This window comes from Geospiza fortis, unplaced genomic scaffold (assembly GCF_000277835.1).
Source record: "Geospiza fortis unplaced genomic scaffold, GeoFor_1.0 scaffold167, whole genome shotgun sequence".
NCBI classification, from domain to species: Eukaryota; Metazoa; Chordata; class Aves; order Passeriformes; family Thraupidae; genus Geospiza; species Geospiza fortis.
This window is the reverse complement of record NW_005054355.1, coordinates 4,552,496-4,570,965: the sequence shown is the minus strand read 5'-3', so window position 1 is coordinate 4,570,965 and position 18,470 is coordinate 4,552,496. Positions and strand designations below refer to the sequence as shown.

The window sequence follows — 18,470 nt, the reverse complement described above, 5'->3', positions numbered from 1 at the left end:
TTCACCCAGAACCCAAGAGAGATTTCCTGGGAGTGCTCTGCTTTTAACCCCCATGTTCCCAGAGGCATATCCGTGTCCCCAGTGGCCACACCAGGTGCCAGTATTCAGATCTGAACACCCATTGGTTTGACCACAGCATCCCAGAAAACTTACTTCCTCTCAAACCATGACAATGTTAAGTTTAGTTTACCCTTTAAATTTTCAGAATAAACTATATGAATGTTAAACACCTAGTTGATTTACATGAAGATTATTTTCCTGAGTAACTTACAATGTGTTTCAGAATGCACATTAAAATAGGTCTCTTCTGAGATGTTCTTTGTTGTCCTGATTATTGGCCAAAACATTTTCAGGGTGAACAAGAATATGAAAGAATTATTCTCAGATACTGAGTATTGTGAATTATCTCTGTCAAATTGTATTCAGCTTTATTTACTGCAATTTCAGTTGTGTCTCTTTTGAGGCTCCGGTTGGGTCAGTAATTTAGTCTGCACTAATGGCTTCTATGTTGGTTTGACCATAGGAGTGGTAATTTATAGGCACTGATCCCATGGCCTGCTTTGCTGAGTTCAATCTGTAGAATTTAATTTACTCATAAGGAAGTAAAAGAGTGAGTGTAGACTCAGGGAAATATTGAAGATACAAGAACCTCTGACATTGTGGTCTCCTCATGCAATCTCCCTTGTAAAGCAGAGCAAACCTCTGAAGTTAAACCCAGCTGCTCAAGTAGGTCGAAGTTGGGCTGAGACTACCTGAGTTATCTGTAGGATAGGCATACAAAAAGAGTGATTCTTCAGAAACATAAGAAAAAGCAGTAGGAGAGACATAGCATACAGTTTACCAGTACATAATTTTCAGCTAATTTCCTCTGTTTTTTGCTATTTTTATGCAAAATTGCACTGAGGTTCATATTTTTATGTACTTATACTGGAAATGTACTCAATCCAGAAAATTCATTTTAATTCAGTCCTGAAATGTATGGTGAGAGCTCAGTTTTGTTGGTTTTTTTTGTTTGTTGGTTTGGTTTGGTTTGGTTTTTTAAAGTTTTGTTTTGTTTTAAAGCTGAAATTATTTTTAGACATGTCCAAAAAGGGGTAGAGGTAGTGTCATAACCCAGGCAAGTGTCCTTGTATTGTTACATGCTCTGTGCCAAGGTCCACAAGGGCAAACAGTTTTGATTTTGTACTGAAGCGCAGTAGAAGGCAGCTGTGTGCCATTGGGCCTGTAATGGGCAGTGACACATTCTGTTGGGATGCATGATTAGTCCATTTGGAGTGTTACCCTGCCAGCCCGGCAAAGGCCTCCTTACCCCCATCTTTCAGACTACAGAATCAACTCAGATGTGTCTGGTGTGCTCAGAATAGGTTTGATTTATTGTCCCCCAGAATGCAGTAGTCATGTGGGGCTATTCAACAGTTATCTGAACAGCTTTGACTACATAATTTGCATGTCTTATCACTGTCTTTTATCATCCTCGTTCTCCTGTTCTCTGCCCTAATCCCTTCCTATATACACACCCTGCCTTTAGTTACTTCTGAACCACTTGTTAAATCCATCCCAGACCTAATATTTTCTATAATGTAACATATGCAGTCTTGGCCTTACGTGCTGTTACTGATAAACACCTCCCTAAAAAGTCCCCAGAATTCTGTTACCTCTTCAGTTAGCCATTAAGTTCAGCCACTTTTTCATTTGGTGAGATACTGGAACCCAGGGAAGCTGTGGATACCCCATCCATGGAATCAAGGCAAGGTTGGACAGGGCATTGAGCAACCTGATCTAGTTGAAGGAGTCCCTGCTTGTTGAAGGGGTTGGACTGTGTGACCCTTAAAAGTCCATTCCAACCCAAACCATTCTGTCATTACTTTCAGCATTCTTGAAAATCTGACCATCATCATGGTGTTGTTTTGTGACTTTCATCACCTCACAGTGTTACTGATCTCATCCAGCAGTCTTCTGACACGATGACCCACACCCTGCTAAGTTAGCTTAACCTCAGGCCAGAACCTAACCATCTGCCCCTAACTTTAACATCTAAAATGAAACCAAATTTTGCCCTGAAAAATGGGACAATGTTTCTTTGGTGTGTTTAAGCATTAAAGGAACTTCAAGCAAAAAGACTTTTCTTTCTGTAGTGTTTAGGAGACTCATCTTCCTATGAGAGAACAACAATTATAGCTATTAGCCTTTAGATTTTTATCAGTCTTTAAAGCTTGCTTTTGATACTGCAAAAATCCCAGAAGTAGTCTTTGCTCATTTTTAGAGTGATCTGTCTGACTTTATCTGCCAAGTATATACAGGATCTTTGGGTACCTAGAATGGCACATTGAGTGTTTTAGTCTCTTTCTTAATCATGTGTCTTGGGTCAGTTAATGTGGGTAAACTCATTTCTACTTCTTTTAATTGTTTGGGCTGTTTATCACAATTAGTTTCTTGCATGTGAAAACATGATCTGTCTAGCTGGGAGAGAGGTTATCCCCTTAACAGTGCAGATATTAGGTAAATAATATACCAGTGGAATCAGTGTTGAGTACTAGTTGTGTCTGTTTCAAGATAGACCCAAACGCAATAAAAGGATGCAAAAAAAAAGGTGAGTTCAATTTTGATTTTGTTATCTTAGGGAAATGGGCACTGCTTCCAGGTTTTTCCCCTTCCCAATCAGCTGGTAGTCCCCTAAATGATCAGATACAAGTGATGGGGACAGTTCAAATGATTTGTGACTGATAAAAATGCATACAAATATTTTTAGTTACATAAAGGGTAGTGTTGCTGCAGCTGTTCAGAGGACTGCAAAAAAAAAGGGAATGGTCAAAACCTGCAGATCCTTAGCTACTGTAAATTTCTGACTGTGAAATCAGTAGAGCTGTGTTGACTTGTTTTTATGGCTCCCCACCTTTCTTATCATGCAATAAGAAAATCTCTTTTGTAATAATGTAAAAACGTGCCCCAGGAATGTGATCAAAGACAATATTTTGAAGTTTAACCAAAGTAAAAAGCTTTTTGAGTGCACACAGTAAATTTTTTCTGTTAGCAAGGTGACTAAATCTTTGTAGAAAGAACATTGGAGAAAAAACAATGAAGTAATTTTGTTGATTATTTTATCTAGTATTTTGATGGTGTTGTGGACCATCAGTCACGTCTTAACCCTCCCATGTGATTGATAGTGTATTAACAGAAATTTAAAAGGCAGTTGCAGATTTAAATATTCTACATTTGCTTTGTATTCAATCAGTGTGGCAATAACACAATTCAGCATCACACCACAAAAACACCCGCATCTCTTAATTCTAGTTGTAACCCAACAGACTGACTATTTTCCTTGGTTTTCTTAGTTATATGATTTTTGTTTTAAAATTACTTTCCTAAATAGGAGTTGCTTTCCTTTGGAATTCTGATTTAAACACAGTGATTTGTAAATGTACTTCTTTATTCTTTTTATATTTTTGGGTTTAGTGACGTGTTTTAGAAAATGTTACAAGATGAAAATTGCTCATGAGAACGGAGGAAGAAATTGCACATGCGTGAAAAATGCATAGCTTTAACTTTTTCTGTTCATGACTTTCTAAATAGTTTCTTCTGTTGGCTGCTGTTTTGCTTTATACTAATGTCATCTCTGTTTCTTGGCATGGGCTTCTGCTCAAGGCTATTGTGAGTATGGCTTTCTATTTACTTAACACTACTTTCAGTTCATAGACATTTACTGAGTTTGTTTTTTTTTTCCTTTTGAAAAATACTCACTATGTATGAAGTGAGTATAAAATTTAGAAGTTACTTCCAAAGTTTTTTTCAAGGAGCTTATCTAAATGTGATTTAACCAGGAAGTGGAACACTGTAAGTTGTATGGTGATTTTTATGTGTCTGTAATCAATAAAGATAAGAAACACTAAAAAAATTGACATTTTTGCTACACAGCAGTTAGAAATACTCTACTTCTTGTAGTTTCTGTGGGGATGGGAATTTACTTCAACTAATTTGCTACATGTCTTCATGCAAGTTGCAACGCAATATTGGTAGAACATCTTTCCTTGCAAATTTTACTGCACTTTCCAATACAAAGTACTGAACAAATTATAACAACTGCCTTAGAATTCTATCATTTATGAATCTTACTTTTATTGATCTAGTTCCTGGGAAAATACTTGTAAAGTTCTGAAGGGTTCTAATTTTACTAAAGTCACACAGCTGTGAAGAGAAAGGTACCACAAGATGCTTTACAGTTGTGATTTAAAACCGAAGTAAAAAAGTTGGATTTTGGTTGGAATGTCAAAATTGCATGTTTTAAAATAATTTAATAATACATTAAAGCTTCACAGTATATTAAAATAAAACATTTAACTTTCTATTTTAGTCAGTTCTTCTGAAAAAGAAACTTGAAGAACATCTGTAAGTATTTTTGTTTCCTTATTTTGTTTGCAGTTTGAAATTATGTGTTTTTCTGTATAGTGAGGAAGGCAGACAGTCATTCGTGATGGATCTGGAAAATATGCAACTAAGAGAGATTAGATAATACTGGAATATTTAGGAATCTGCTGTTCAGATTCTAGTTTTTCCCATAGAAAACCATTGCAAAATTAAGAGCAATGAGGGAACCATCATCTTGTGTTGGGTAGAAAATTTTGCTTAACATTATGCAAATCTTTGCTCAAGAGAACAAAGTAATTTTTTTTCTGTGGGAAGCATGTTAATATGAAAAAAAATAGTTTGTTTACTATTTATTACACATTATAAGAATAGAAGTAATACTTTAGGAAGTGCTGCCATTTTATTCTGCTATTTTTGCACATCTTTTACTTCCCTAAAAGAGTATTTGCTTTTTGACTGTCTTGCAAAAAGAAGTTTTTGTTGCTTTTGGGTTTAGCCATTCTTTCCTCAATGTAATACCAGTTATGAATATTCATTTTAGGCCCTCATTGTACAATTAACTCTAAGTTCTATATTAAGTACCGTTATTGACAAAGAAATTGTTTTCTGTTGCAGTTATCCATACAGAACAATGTTTTTCATCCTAACTAACAAGTATTTCTACAGTGATATTGTCACTTGTCCTCATGCTCTGTAGGAAAAAAAAAAAATCAATCGTGTCCATAGAAATAATCTCTCTATGAGGATTTTCTGTTCTGCTTAGTGCTCATTTCAAGCACAGTAATAGTGCTGGGGAAACAGTATGTGCTTCTGTGGTTTGTAACAGAGAGAAGCTCCACGAAGCTAACAATGAGCTACAGAAGAAACGAGCTATCATTGAAGATTTGGAACCAAGATGCAACAACAGTTGTGAGTTACCTGTGCAGTCCATTTCTTTTCTTTGTAAATTATTTCAGGTGCAATGTCTTTAATTATAATGCCTAAAGGTGGTGTCAGGTAAGCAAAATGTACGTTTTTAATGGAAGTGACATGTTAAATTTCTCTGGAAACTAGGGTGACCAAAAAGATGCTTTTAACACTTGAAATGCACAGAAATCACATTTTAGAAACACTATAGTAAAAAATCATAGAATTGTAGAATGAGGTTAGAATGAACCTTAAAGAGGTTAGAATAAACCTTAAAGATCATCTAGTCCCAAACCCCAGTGACATCGGCCATAGAAATACCAGCTCACTGCCATTGAACCTCAGCTGTCCAGAATTGTCATGTCTCATAAGACCCTAATTTAGAAGATCCTTGCTGTTGTCACTGACTCACTTTTACTTCCAATGTATATTCCTCCAATGTGTTTTCAAAAATGTGTTGTAATTTGAGCAAATTGTCCATTACTGGTCAAAGAGTATGTAAGATATATATCATATTGCTCAGAGAGTATTCAGAACCCAGCATCTAGTTGGTTTTTAGCACATTATTACTGTGTTTTTTCCAGAACAGTAATGAGGGAGGTAGTCTGGATTTTTCAAAAGACTAGTTATTCTAGAATAAGACAAAAGATTGTAACCAATGGCAGCTTTTCTGGTTTGTGGTAAAATTATTTTATTCATAGTCAGATGGAGCAAAAAATAGAAAAATATCATGTTGTTTTCTGAGATCTGAGAAGTTGTATAGAAGATGTAGAAGTAATAGTGGCTTGACATATTCTTATACCAACATAGGAAAAATCTGTGCAATTAAATTGTCCTACTGGTCTCAACGGCTGCTTAAGAAAATGTGGGGAGAAAATTAAATTTAATATATTCATGTTACAGTTTAGTAGATTATAGCAGGAGTTGTGCCTCTTAGGAATTATTCCATTTCCATAAAACAACAAAAATCATATTTGCCTGTAATACATGCTAAGATATTATAGTAGCTGTAAGTCATCTGTAAACCCATTTTCTTTTCTGAATGTGTTCAGTGATGTGATTGCTTTATGATTCCATTTCTCTTTATTTGTCAGAATTTTTGAAAGCAAAATTATATCCCAAAAAATCCATTTTATGAGGTTTTATAGGAGTACATATTTTTAATGTGTTTGAGCTATACGGTAATTAAATCTGTGATACCTGCCACATCAGATTTCTTGTCAGCTTTTCTTAACTGAAATATGTTTTAACTGTGTCTTAAGTGTCTATATTGTAAAATATAAAAGTATGCATAATAAACATGTTATTTTCCAATGTGTGCATCTCCTGACATAAAGCACTTAAAATTGAGGAATTGCAAGAAGCTCTACGAAAAAAGGAGGAGGAAATGAAACAAATGGAAGAACGATACAAAAAGTATTTGGAGAAGGCCAAAAGTGTAAGTAGATATGTTCCCCACCTGTCTGACAGAGACTGTATTGTGTGTCCATTATGTGGAAATAAAAATGAAGGAGTTATCTGTATACCACACTAATAAGTTAAAGAGAAGGAAGCTCCATTGATTTTCATCTTATTGTTTTAGTATTTAATACGGACTAATTCTGCAAAAGATTACCCCATTTTTGAGACTCTTTTATTGATGCTTTTTTGCAGTAAAGTCATCTTTTTGACGGAATTGCCTTCAGTAGTTGTTAGATTTCTCTGATGATGTTCAGGATTCTCTTTTGCCTTTATTGCTTAATATATGCTTCTGTCAGGAAGGTGACTAATATTGAAGTGTTGGGGATAGGGGTATACTGCCAGCTTTGAAATGGTGATCCTGTGGTCTTACTCCTAAGTCCCATTTCTTCTCTTACTATACTTTGTTGTTTTGAGTATCTTAAAAGCATATCAGTGTCTTTAAATACATTCCATTACATTGGAATCTGTAAGTAGGTTCCTAATTTGCCAGAACTTTACACTTTCTTACTTTACTTCTTTGGAGTTTCCTGAATGATTTCTTGTGAAATGTCTCAGGAACTCTAAAAAAATTTCTCCTCTGTCTCCCCTGCCCTTGCATTTTATATTGATTGTTGTTGTCTTAGAGTATATTCCACTGAAAGACAGCATTTCCCTTTTCAGTAAGATTTGTATATTTGTATGTACAGTTTTACTAAAGGATGTTTTCTAGGACAGTAGCATTAATTACTTAGGTTAACTTTTTGTAATCTTATCAGGTTTCATTTTATTTGTGTTTGGGTTGGCTGGGTTTTTTTGTTCCTTTTTGTTGTTATTGATGGGTTTTGGTGCACAGGTTTTTTTTGTAGAATCAATGTAGTCTTCCACTATGGAAGGTATATCCAGGTCTAATGAGTATTTTCTTAGAAAAATAACATGCTTTTATAGAATTGAAACAGAATCATTTAGGTTGGAAAAGATCTCCAAGATCATCAAGTCAGCTTTTGAATGATCATAACTGTGTTAACTAGACCATGGCATTAGGTGCCACATCCAATTCCATGAACACCTCAAAGGATGTGTACACTACCTCCCTAGGCAGCCCATTCCTGAGTTTAACAATTCAACCTAAACCTTCCCTGGCACAACTTGTGGCCATGTTGTCTCATCCTGTCAGTGGTTGCTTGGGAGAAGAGGCCACAGCTTCTACCTGGCTACAACCTCCTTTCAAGTAGAGAGTGATAAGGGCTCCCAGAGTTATCTTTTCTCCAGGCTAAACACCCCCAGTTCCCTCAGCCACTCTTCAGAGGATTTATATGTTTACCATACAGTAAAAATATCTCACTTAAATTTAAAGCATTGTTTTATTTCAGCATCTGGACACAACTCTGAAATAGGTAGAAAGATAAAAGAAGTCTGTTTCTATATAACCAGAGGTTATTAAAGAGTTTCAAGCCATTTTCTGTTAAAGGCTTAATAATTCAGGCAATTTGCTGGGTTTGTTCTTGGTTTAGCTCTGTTTGCTAGCACTCTTGGATGACACGTACAACTGTATGTGTCCCTTCATCTTTTTAGTAGCATAACAATTATGCGTGTACTACAGAGTGCTTGGCTTAACAGAGCTACCTAGAAGTTACAGCACCTGGTACCCCAGGTGGGTGAAGCATGGCAAATATCCATAAGGACAGAAGCAGTCCTTCCTCAAGCAGGAGAAATTGACAGGCAGGAAAATCATAGCTATGAAAAGAGAAACGTTATAGAAGTTCTTTGTGTCGTTATGGCCCCAAGGAAATGTAGCCTGGGTTAGGAACTGCAAATGTGTGTCTGGGATACTGAACCTTTTAGGCATCACTTTTTCTTGTCAGTAGTTTTATTTCCCAGTCCTGTAAAAGAAGGCCCTGTTCAGATGCTCTAATGTGTCACAGTTGATGAGAGAGGTAGACATATTTTAAGTTACTTTTTTTTTTTCTCTAACAGGTCATCCGCACATTAGATCCTAAACAGAACCAGGGTGCTGCTCCTGAGATTCAGGCGCTGAAAAATCAGTTGCAGGAGCGGGACAGAATGCTTCATTCCCTGGAGGTAGTAATTGTTGTGGTTTTGTGGTAAAAACTAATTGTTTTTAGTTAGAGACTAATACTTCTATTATACTGTGGCTTTAAATATATGGATTTTTTTTGTTTTATAGAAAGAGTATGAGAAAACAAAAAGTCAAAGAGAAATGGAGGAGAAATATATTGTTAGTGCCTGGTACAACATGGTAAGAATCTCACAAACCTTTTAATTGAAAATATAAAAAAAAGAAACTATTAATACTATTTGTTTCTGGCATGTTTATAATAGTATTTTTGTTTGATAAGCATTTTCCAACACACAAACACAGAAGCAATTTTTGGTAATCTTAAGTTATCTCTATGTAAGAGTCTGTTCCTATAATAACCTTCTGGAAAATAAAAAAAGAAGTTCATAATTTTCAGGTTTTAAAATGAGAAATGGCTCAGATCACTCTTTTGTAATCCCAGCCCTTCACTTTTACAAATTACAGTCCTCAAATTTACTTTGATTCACCACTTTCTAGTCTTCCAGTTGTTTCTAATGAAGGGGCACAATCAAAGCAATTCATCTTACTTGCAATTCAGTTGGAGTGCTCAGAGAAATGACCCCTTTAACTTGAGTGCAAATTTAGCCCCATACAAAGAGTGAGGACATCAGCAAGACCTCACTTAAATTATTCAAAGAAAAGTTTGGATAGGAGATGGGGTCTGTGCAACCATACAGCTTTTGCTGGGCCTGTGTGCTAGGAGAGTTGTCACCCACATCAGATGTGTTCAAGACTTCCCTTTGGCAGACTGGTTGGTTGGATTGAAACTGCTCTTTATCTGTAACTTGACATTTGCTCTAGACATCTATAATTTTAATGTTTCATTCTGCTCAATCATAGAATTCAAATTCCTCCTCTCTGTATTCCTTTGGAAGAGTTTTCTTCTTGCTGTTCTACATCCTTCTTGTCTTCATGAATAGCAAGTCTAAACTCAAGCAGAGTGTTTGAATTGTTTACATATTGAAGGTATTTTCAAATTACCACTGTCCATGGCCAATTTTATAATATTAGTCCTCCTGACAAGTAGAAGACAAGCCTGAGGTGAGACTCACAGTTCAGTGATCTGTCATGAATGCTAAGATGGTCACTGATAGCTTTGTCTGTATCATTCTTTCATTAGCCTCTGCTTTTATGCACAGCTGCACAGCCCACCACAGCTTTCTCAATTTCCTTGTTGCATTTTTGCCTGATGAGAACATACTCTCTCCCAAGATGTGCTTCTGACATAGGAGTTTGTGTTTCCACAGATGATGACAATACCTAAACTTTTTTCAGAAGAAAAGTACTTTTCTAGGTCAACATCCTGAAAGGAGCCAGGAATTGGGGAAAGTCCTTTTGAAAAGAATTGTCCAATTGCCATGAGAAGCATATATTGTGTTCTTAGGTGGTTATTCTAAACCTGGAGAATGACAGCAGGGAAGGAAAAGACTTCCACCCGAAGTATTAAGAAGAATGTCTCTACCTTTGTCCTTGAAAATAAGATGCTTTGTGTATGGAATTCAAACTAGTTTAGTCAGTGTGAAGACAAGTAATGAACAAAATGTAAATTAATAAAGATGTTTTGTATTGGTATTCACTCTGAAATTCTCTTTGTCCATAGGGGATGACTCTTCATAAAAAAGCAGCAGAAGACAGACTGGCTAGTACAGGCTCAGGACAGTCCTTCCTGGCTAGACAAAGGCAAGCCACGAGCACAAGGAGATCTTACCCTGGTCATGTCCAGCCAGCAACAGCAAGGTAGAGAAGCCTTGCCCTTAGAAAGAAAACTGCCCTGTGATCCAGGCCACTTCTATTGCAAGTGACAACATTCAAGGAAAATAAACCAGCATCCTTTCTCTTTCTCCCTTGTTACTGCTATTATTTACCATTCAGGAATGGGTTATATTATGCTTTCTCATTAATCTGTTATGCCCCTTGCTTATATTTTTTGAAGTTCATTTCTCTCTGCATTTTCTGAATGTGCCAAAATTTTGAAAACATCTAGAGGAGTGCTGTATAATAACAGTCTTATTTGTATGAAATCTGGTCTCTTACAAAAAACTCATGTGGACCATATGACAATGTAGATTTCTTATCACAGTTGGTACTTTTGTGCCTGTAAAGGTTGTTATGCTTTATAAGACTGTTTTTGTTCAAAGGGAATTTGCTTTTTATTTCATCTCCTATTCTGTTGCTTCAGAAAAATGCTGAAATCTCATTACAGAAATGCAAAGTTGGATTATAATATTGTGAAATATATTTCATACTAAAAATTCACCAATGCAAAAAAGAAAGATTGGGGATTTTTTTCATCTCCTAAATTCAAAGTTTGCTCTTATTCTTGGCGTTTAGGGAAGCAGGATGATCTTTTTCCAGGTTTTCTTTATCAACTGGTGTTACCTCTTTTTGCTGGTAGAGATGAATATTTTCAAATGGTTTATTCCATTCTTCTTTGTCAAGCATATGCTTAAATACATATTCTAAAAAGGTGGAGAAATATTTAGGATGTGCTAATCTGCTACACCATCATCCATTTAAAAAGGACATTTGTTTTAAAATTTTATGATTATGGATGAACAATATGTAATGGATCAAGGCCCCAGTTAATATTGTTAATGTATTCCAGTTGTCATCCCCTACTAAAAGACTTGCTTTTAATATATTGATTCAGGGTATAATTGTATCAGTTGCCTTACTAATGGTACCAGTGCCTTCAGGTGAGTTTATTGCTGACTTTGTTGGAAACTGGCTGTGATTTGTTGTACTGCCTTTTTAGTGCATAGCTGATTAATTGTTGTAACACCTTCATGTTGATCAATGGATGGAGGCTCCTCCTATTTAGGTTCTGTTCCTACAAAGTTGTGCTTTTTCTCCTGACCAATTCTATGGATTCCCTATCATTTTTGTCAAAGAATTGATGGACACAGAGAACATGAGCATTGGCTGGAAGTTTCATATTTATACATCTTGTTGTGATTCAGTTTTAAATTTAGAGACTGGTTTTAAATTCAGGTTTTTATTTAGAGACTGTTTGGACTCTAATGCACGGGCAGTCAGTTTATAAATTTATTCTTTCACCTGATTTTAATGCCCTTCTAAGTGGAGACATTTCTTTTTGCATAAATCCCTTTAGAGAAAAGATACTAGCATTTATCAATCATCTGATTGTCTGTTTTAATTCAAACTTGGGTAGAATGAGCAATGGATAATTAAAACAAGCACTTCTAGATTAAAAGGTAATAAAAAGAACGACATTTTTAGGTACTATTGTTTTATCCTCAAGTGCATCATCTGTTTTAATCTGGGCTAAGAAATACATTCAGTATGTGTCTGAAAAAATATTTTCAGTTCCAGTTATGCCCCCACACACACCCCCACACACTCCACCCAGAAAACAGATGCTGAATTCTACGTATAGTTTTAAATTTTATTCCTCACATTTGGGAAAAAAATGGTTTTCTAAAACTTTTCTGTACTTATGCAGTATGTAACTGGTATGGGCTTGCAAAAATGAGATGAGACATGGCAAGTTTCTTGTGTGCAGAAAGATAACAATGCAAAGGAAGTTGCAGATAATTTCTCTAGTTCATTGAGGTGATATGCTCAATCTGCTGTCTCTTACTGAGATACAAAATGCTCTTTATACAAAATGCTTTCTGTACTGATCTAGATGATTACAGTTGAGATGCAATAGCTTTTACTGATTTTGTTGTGCAATCGATTTTAATAACTTGATGAACTCTTTACTACATGCTGTATGTGAACAGGAGCAAGACCACTCCTCTAGGGGAATTTGATGTTCCTGCTTGAGGTTACAGCATTTTATATCACCCAGAGCAAGAACCTAAAAATACCTAAAGCTCTATTTTAATTTTAATCTAGCTAATTTTTCTGTTACAAATCTACCAAGGGCTATTTGTGAAAGAAAGGGATGGAACCTTAATGGGAAGTTTTTTCTCTCAATTTTGTCTGGTAATCTAATTACTTATTGCTATTATTTAGGTGCAGATCTAAAAGAACTTGAACACAATCAGCACACTAGAATAAAAGTAATTGCTTTTATAATTATTATGTTAATATTTGTTTTACTGTTTTGCCTCCAAAGTCTTGATGACTGGCTAATGCCACGGAGGCTTAGGAGATGAACAGATGCTGGTTAGAAGCCTTGTCTTAGGCTTTTACTTTCCAGTCTCTCATAGCTTGTTTTGCTTCTTGGTGGTTGTTGGCTTTTCTCCTCTTTGTGATTCTGTCTTTCCTTTTCCCTTGAAGATAAGACACTGAAGTGTTTTCTGTAGTTCTCTTCAAAAATAGATAGCATCATTATATAGCATCAAAGATCAACACAAAACTCATACTGCATCTGAGCTTTATTTTTGCCCATAGTAACTGTTAGGCAAGTGAACAATCATTTTGTCTTTGAGAATTTACAGACATGCAGAAATTCTGGTATTTCCCAGAATTCGTGCTGAATATAAAAGCCTAAAAATGTACTGCACTCTTCAAGAAATATACTCAGTTGCTGTCTGGTTCTAGTAAGTAATTTGTTATGTCTTCTATTAGTAATTAAGAGGAGTTCAATCCTTTTTTCTTCTTCAGTGCTTTACTTCTTTAATTTGCTGCATACATCCATTCTTAGTCTTTGTGTGTGGATGAATGCAGGTGGTGAACATCATTAAACCTCTTTCACAAGAGCAAGCTTCTTTATTCAAAGGGTTCAGCTTCATTATTTTGCTTGCTTGTTATGTATCTTTGTAATCAGTGTGTATTAAGAAAAAGAAGGAGCTCAGACTGTGTCTCCAGGGAATAAATACATACATAGGGGAGCTACCAGTGTATGTTCCCTATTTGTCTTACCTTGAGTAATTAAAGAATATAAGCAAAAGCCCCAGCCTATAGAGCAGAATTCTTTCAGTATATTAGATAGTTCTGAGAAGTTTTTAGGAATACTTTCTTCCCCTGAGGCAAGAAAGACTATTTACATCAAAATTGTAGTGGTAATTACTAAGCCAATGCTGTATCCTGTCCTGACACACCACAGAAAAAAGACCCCACAGCTGAGCTTAAAGAGAAAAAGTTCTCCAGATCAGAGGTAAAACAGCTGAGGAGTTAGAGTATTTCTCTGGGCACTGTGCTGAGGATCTGCCCAGAATAATCTTTCTTACAGATTTTAATTAATGACAATAAAAGATAGCAGATAAATGGGGTTATTTTAGGATAAATATTTTCACTGTTTAGAGCTGAAGCTTAGTTCCTGACCTAAAAGGATGATGGGTTCACATGTGCAGTCCAGTTCATGTAGTTCTGTGGAGAGTTGAGTTTTTAGCATATCCAGTCAGACATTAGAGAAAAAAAATATTCAAGTTCCCTCTTTTCTTGATAGCAACACATAACCACTTGGATCATAACATGTATTTTCTAAGTGCTGTGAAAACTGAAGTAATTTAATTTAAAGGTTGTGTGTTCCATCCACAGTGCAAAGGTGTCTCCCCTCGGAGAGAAACTCCCCGAGAAAAAAGTGCAGCCAGATGCTACAATGCTCTCCCGACTTCAGCCACTTTCTTTTGTCTTTGTTAAGTACCCATCCCATAAGTATTCATCAAGTATCCAGTAGTTAGTTTCTTAGCAACTTACTGGGAAAAAATTCCATAAGTAAAAGAAAAAAAAGAAAGAAACCCCACCCCCGCAAAAAGGTAAACACACATCTGGAACATACAACTTTGCATATACAAAATGAAGGAAATATATAATGGCTACATGATGCCTTTTATTTTGTTTGGAAATAATCAAATGGCAATCTTGTCCTGTTCCAGTGTCGCTTGTGTTAGCAGTAATGCTTCTACAGCCACAAGTTTTTTGTGGCTCTCTGTTCTGTAGGGAGCACTGACATTTTTATATGTGTATGAAAGAATTAACAGTGAATATTCTTATTACTGCTTTATTATGATCTCAAATAGTAAGTGGTATGTGTAAGCTGTCAGGAAAATTTAAAAGTTTTTTTGCAATTTTAAAGTCCTTGGTATTTCGACTTGTGCAAATAGCTCTTGCTTTTCCTGTGTTCCCTAATGTATGAGACTACACTTAACAGCTTCCTGAATGATCTTGAGTGGGTTTAATTTTCCTGATGTGTTGACATTTTCTGTGATTTGGTACTTGTAAGATATTTTAATGTCACCACTTGATTTTCTTCTTCTTAGTGATTTGGAGGGAGACTACCCTGAATGTGGATAACTTTCCTTTTTCTTATGAAGCAAAACAGTATTTCAGTTTTACTTACTGTATAGATTTTTTTTATTCTTGCCCAACATAGTGGCTTTTTGCAAGGATTCATGAGGGAGGTATTTTTGCACTCAGTCAGCTACGCAATACTGACTTCTTATGAGGTTTTGCACACATGTTTTAGGTAGAATGTGGACTCTGTGTTTTGCAGTAAGATTGTACTGATAAACTTCAGTATCTCCTAACCAAATTTAGCAGGCATTTTCCTTACCTGGCATTGCATAAATAAATAGCTAAAAAGGATCTATCAGGATACACTTCCAGGTGGTGAGGGTTTTTGGAGCAAATGTCATATTCTAGGTAGGATCCTAGCCATGCCTCCAGTTTGTCACTCTTAAGGAATCAAGAACATATCCTGTCATGGCTGATTGGATTTCCTTACTCCTGTGGTCCTCCTTCCCTCTGGAAGTCTGGAAAAGTAGCAGAAGTTTGTCAGTGATCCTGCAGGCTATGACTTTAAATAAGGTGTGATTTCTTTGGTCTGAAAGTGGAGGAGGCAGATGCAAGCAACTAGTCAGTACAAAAATGAGAAGAGCATTCTTTCAGCATCTTGCATTTAGTTTTCATTTCAAAATGAATGATGAAGAACCTGACCTTTTTGAGCTAGAAAGAAGATTTTTGTTTTTTTAATTCAATTTTAATTTTAATTGAGTAACTGTTAGAGATTTTACCCATCTGTAAGGCAGAAGCTGTCATTATCAGTCACCATAACCTCAGACTTCTTGCGTCTGGTACAGTGAAACCCTGTAAAGATTTACTTTGCTACCAGCTTCATTGAACCATTTGGAGACACTGAGGACTTCATTAGTTTCATCCTCTGTTTTTCTTTGATTGTTTTTTTTTTTTGTATTCATAAAGATATTGCAATATAAAGTTCATTTTTAAAATGTGTCAGCTCATTGAATTAGGCAGTGAATGAGTGTTGATTGGAGGGCTCTGGGAAACTTGACAAATCATACCATCCCGTGGGGCACTGAGACAGCACCTGACCATGTAGCCAGGACAGCTTCCTAGGCGAATTGTCCTGGTGTCAGATGGTAGTCAGTGGATCAGTAGGAGCTTGTGCTGACTACTGTAAGTGGAGTCGTCATCTGCTGGGGGATGGTATTGCTGTCAGCTTCATTGTGATCCAGATTCCATCTTCACCTTTGGGCCTTGCCAAGGTCATGCAGGACTACCCTGAAGGATATTTCTACATTAGTTGGTTTTGGTGGCAAATCGGGAGTTTGCTCTGCTGCTGTTTGCTGTGCATGTAAAGTCATTTGGAAAATTGCATATCTTTCTGTCTCCTTTCATATGGTGTCATTTCCAGACTGAAAACAGATTCTATTTGTCAGATAAAAATTTCTTGTGGCTGTTTTGCTGCTATGGGTCTCAGAGACTGATCCATACAACATGAAAAATACTGCGAATAGAGGGAAATACAGGTCAGTTGGGCAGCCTTTCCTTTCTGGTGCTGACTTTATTAATTGCTTTGCATTAGAGAGGTCCTTTGCAGTCAGATGAGGTGATTTCAGAAAGAGGAACAGTGGTTGTTTTAATTGTTAAAAAAGCAGACATTTGTCAGCACTGGAGAACTGCTAACTACTGTAGCATGGCACAAATCTGAAACTACAAAAGCAAGTATTTCCACTTGGTATAGATTACAGTATAGAGGTATGGAGTAGTTTATTCTGGAAATGGAAATTGAATCCCTAATGATTATGCATAACTTGAAAAGAGCTAACAAAAAGTCCAGTTGTTAGCATGATCATGTTGTTAACCTGATCATGAAAGTGGATGGAATTTTAAGAGAAAATCCCCAGTGGTGTAGTATTTATGGGGTTATAAAATAGTTGTAATGAGACCATCAGACTTTTGACTTGGATTTGAATGTAAAATCAGCTATATAATTTAAAATATTGTAAAGCAGAGGTTATTGTTCACAGCCACAAAAGGTTAGAAAACTGGAGAGTGAACTTATTTCCTGGAGGCATCAGTGGTTTTGAGAGCAATTTTAAAGCTTTTGTTTGGCAGTGTCAGTGAAGTCTCAGAATAATTACAAGCATTACATTATAAGGTCACAATTTTTAAAATTTATAATCTGCTTTGTATTCTCTGTGTCACTGTCTAAGATGCTGCAGATGCAGTGACAGGTTATGCTCAGTGAATTTACCCTCACATCTTGCATTTCTGTTTTCTTCTATGTCTTGCTACCTCAACAGGTGGCTTTAAAATAGAGAAATTGGCAGACAACTATTTTTAGAACATGGTAAGAATTTCTAGTCAGGAAAGGGCACTGACAGGTGAATTTTTACATCCCTGTAAGTTAGTACAGTGTCCTGAGTTTACAAGACCTCTCAAAAGTACTATTGACTCAAAGAGAAGCCTGAAGTGTCACTTCTGTGTATGTGCAACATACACTTGGAGGACACTTGAAGTGCTACTAAATAGTAAGTTTGAGCTAAACAGTAGCCAGAGGGGAGACTAAAGGAATAGATTACATTCATTTATACACAATAGAATAGGTACATACTTATGTAGCTTTAACTTTTTATTTTTTATAGAACTACAGTGATCTTCATATTAATCTTGAACTGTGTAACCTTATGCACCAAGCAGTGCCAAGCAAACTTAAAAGGCAATGATTGCTCAAAATACACACCCTCGAGGTCTTTGAATGTGTTGAGTGTGTTAATTTTTTTTATTCCATTTGATATGTGTGTCTGTGTTTATATTTGTTTTTCTATTATGTTAGTATTCTGAGTGGATGAATGAGAAGGAAAAAAAGAGGGATACACAAGCTACACGACTTGTAGCATAAATACTCTTTTTTATCTCTTTAACCTGGATTGTCCCATCACAAGAAGCATTCTTAGAATAATTTTTGACTAGTGCAATACAGGGGAGAAGGAAGTGGGGAAACAGGCTCTAATTTCTGTTTGGTGAAGCCAATTTGCTCTTTGCAATATGAAAACAAAAATGCCCAATTAGTGCTGTGCCAGTGCTGTGTAGGGATGTCTCTGTTACCTGGGGAAGTAGCTGTGTCAGTAAAGCATCCCATTCCAGTTATACTGGAATGTACACAGGAAAAAGGGTGCATCAGTGAGGATGGATTACTGTGCCAACCTCTCCGATTCTCTTCCAAACTTAGATTCCCTTCCTCAGCATTGTGGTGTGCTCTCTTGACTGCTTGGTGACTCTGACTCAGCTTACTTTAGCAAGAACGTGTCGTTTTCTGGCAATTCAAACCTGTATTTGCAGGCCAGGGATAGAACTTGGCCAATGCAGTGGGGCAGTGATGCTGAGCCTCATGCACAGGATAAGCTCTGATGAAATTTAAATGCCTTCAGTGGTGCTCAGAGCTCAAGACAGTTGATGTGACTCTGATTGTCTTTTAGCGTGTAAACACATGCAGAATTGGGTGGGC

At 36.3% G+C, this 18,470-nt stretch overlaps 1 protein-coding gene across 3 annotated transcripts in view; it reads left to right on the top strand.

Annotated features, from left to right (window-relative positions):
• Positions 1–18,470, top strand: part of HOOK3 (hook microtubule tethering protein 3) — a 73,559-nt gene that overhangs the window by 51,812 nt on the left and 3,277 nt on the right. Inside the window, exons 16-22 of one of the 3 annotated variants that reach the window (XM_031059050.1) lie at positions 3,643–3,648; positions 4,349–4,383; positions 5,189–5,271; positions 6,606–6,706; positions 8,683–8,787; positions 8,894–8,965; positions 10,407–10,543. In XM_031059050.1, the coding sequence (XP_030914910.1) occupies positions 3,643–3,648; positions 4,349–4,383; positions 5,189–5,271; positions 6,606–6,706; positions 8,683–8,787; positions 8,894–8,965; positions 10,407–10,543 (539 nt within the window). Of the gene's footprint in view, positions 1–3,642; positions 3,649–4,348; positions 4,384–5,188; positions 5,272–6,605; positions 6,707–8,682; positions 8,788–8,893; positions 8,966–10,406; positions 12,051–18,470 lie in introns of those variants that run through there. The other 2 variants (XM_014308051.1, XM_031059051.1) reach the window with 2 other exon arrangements.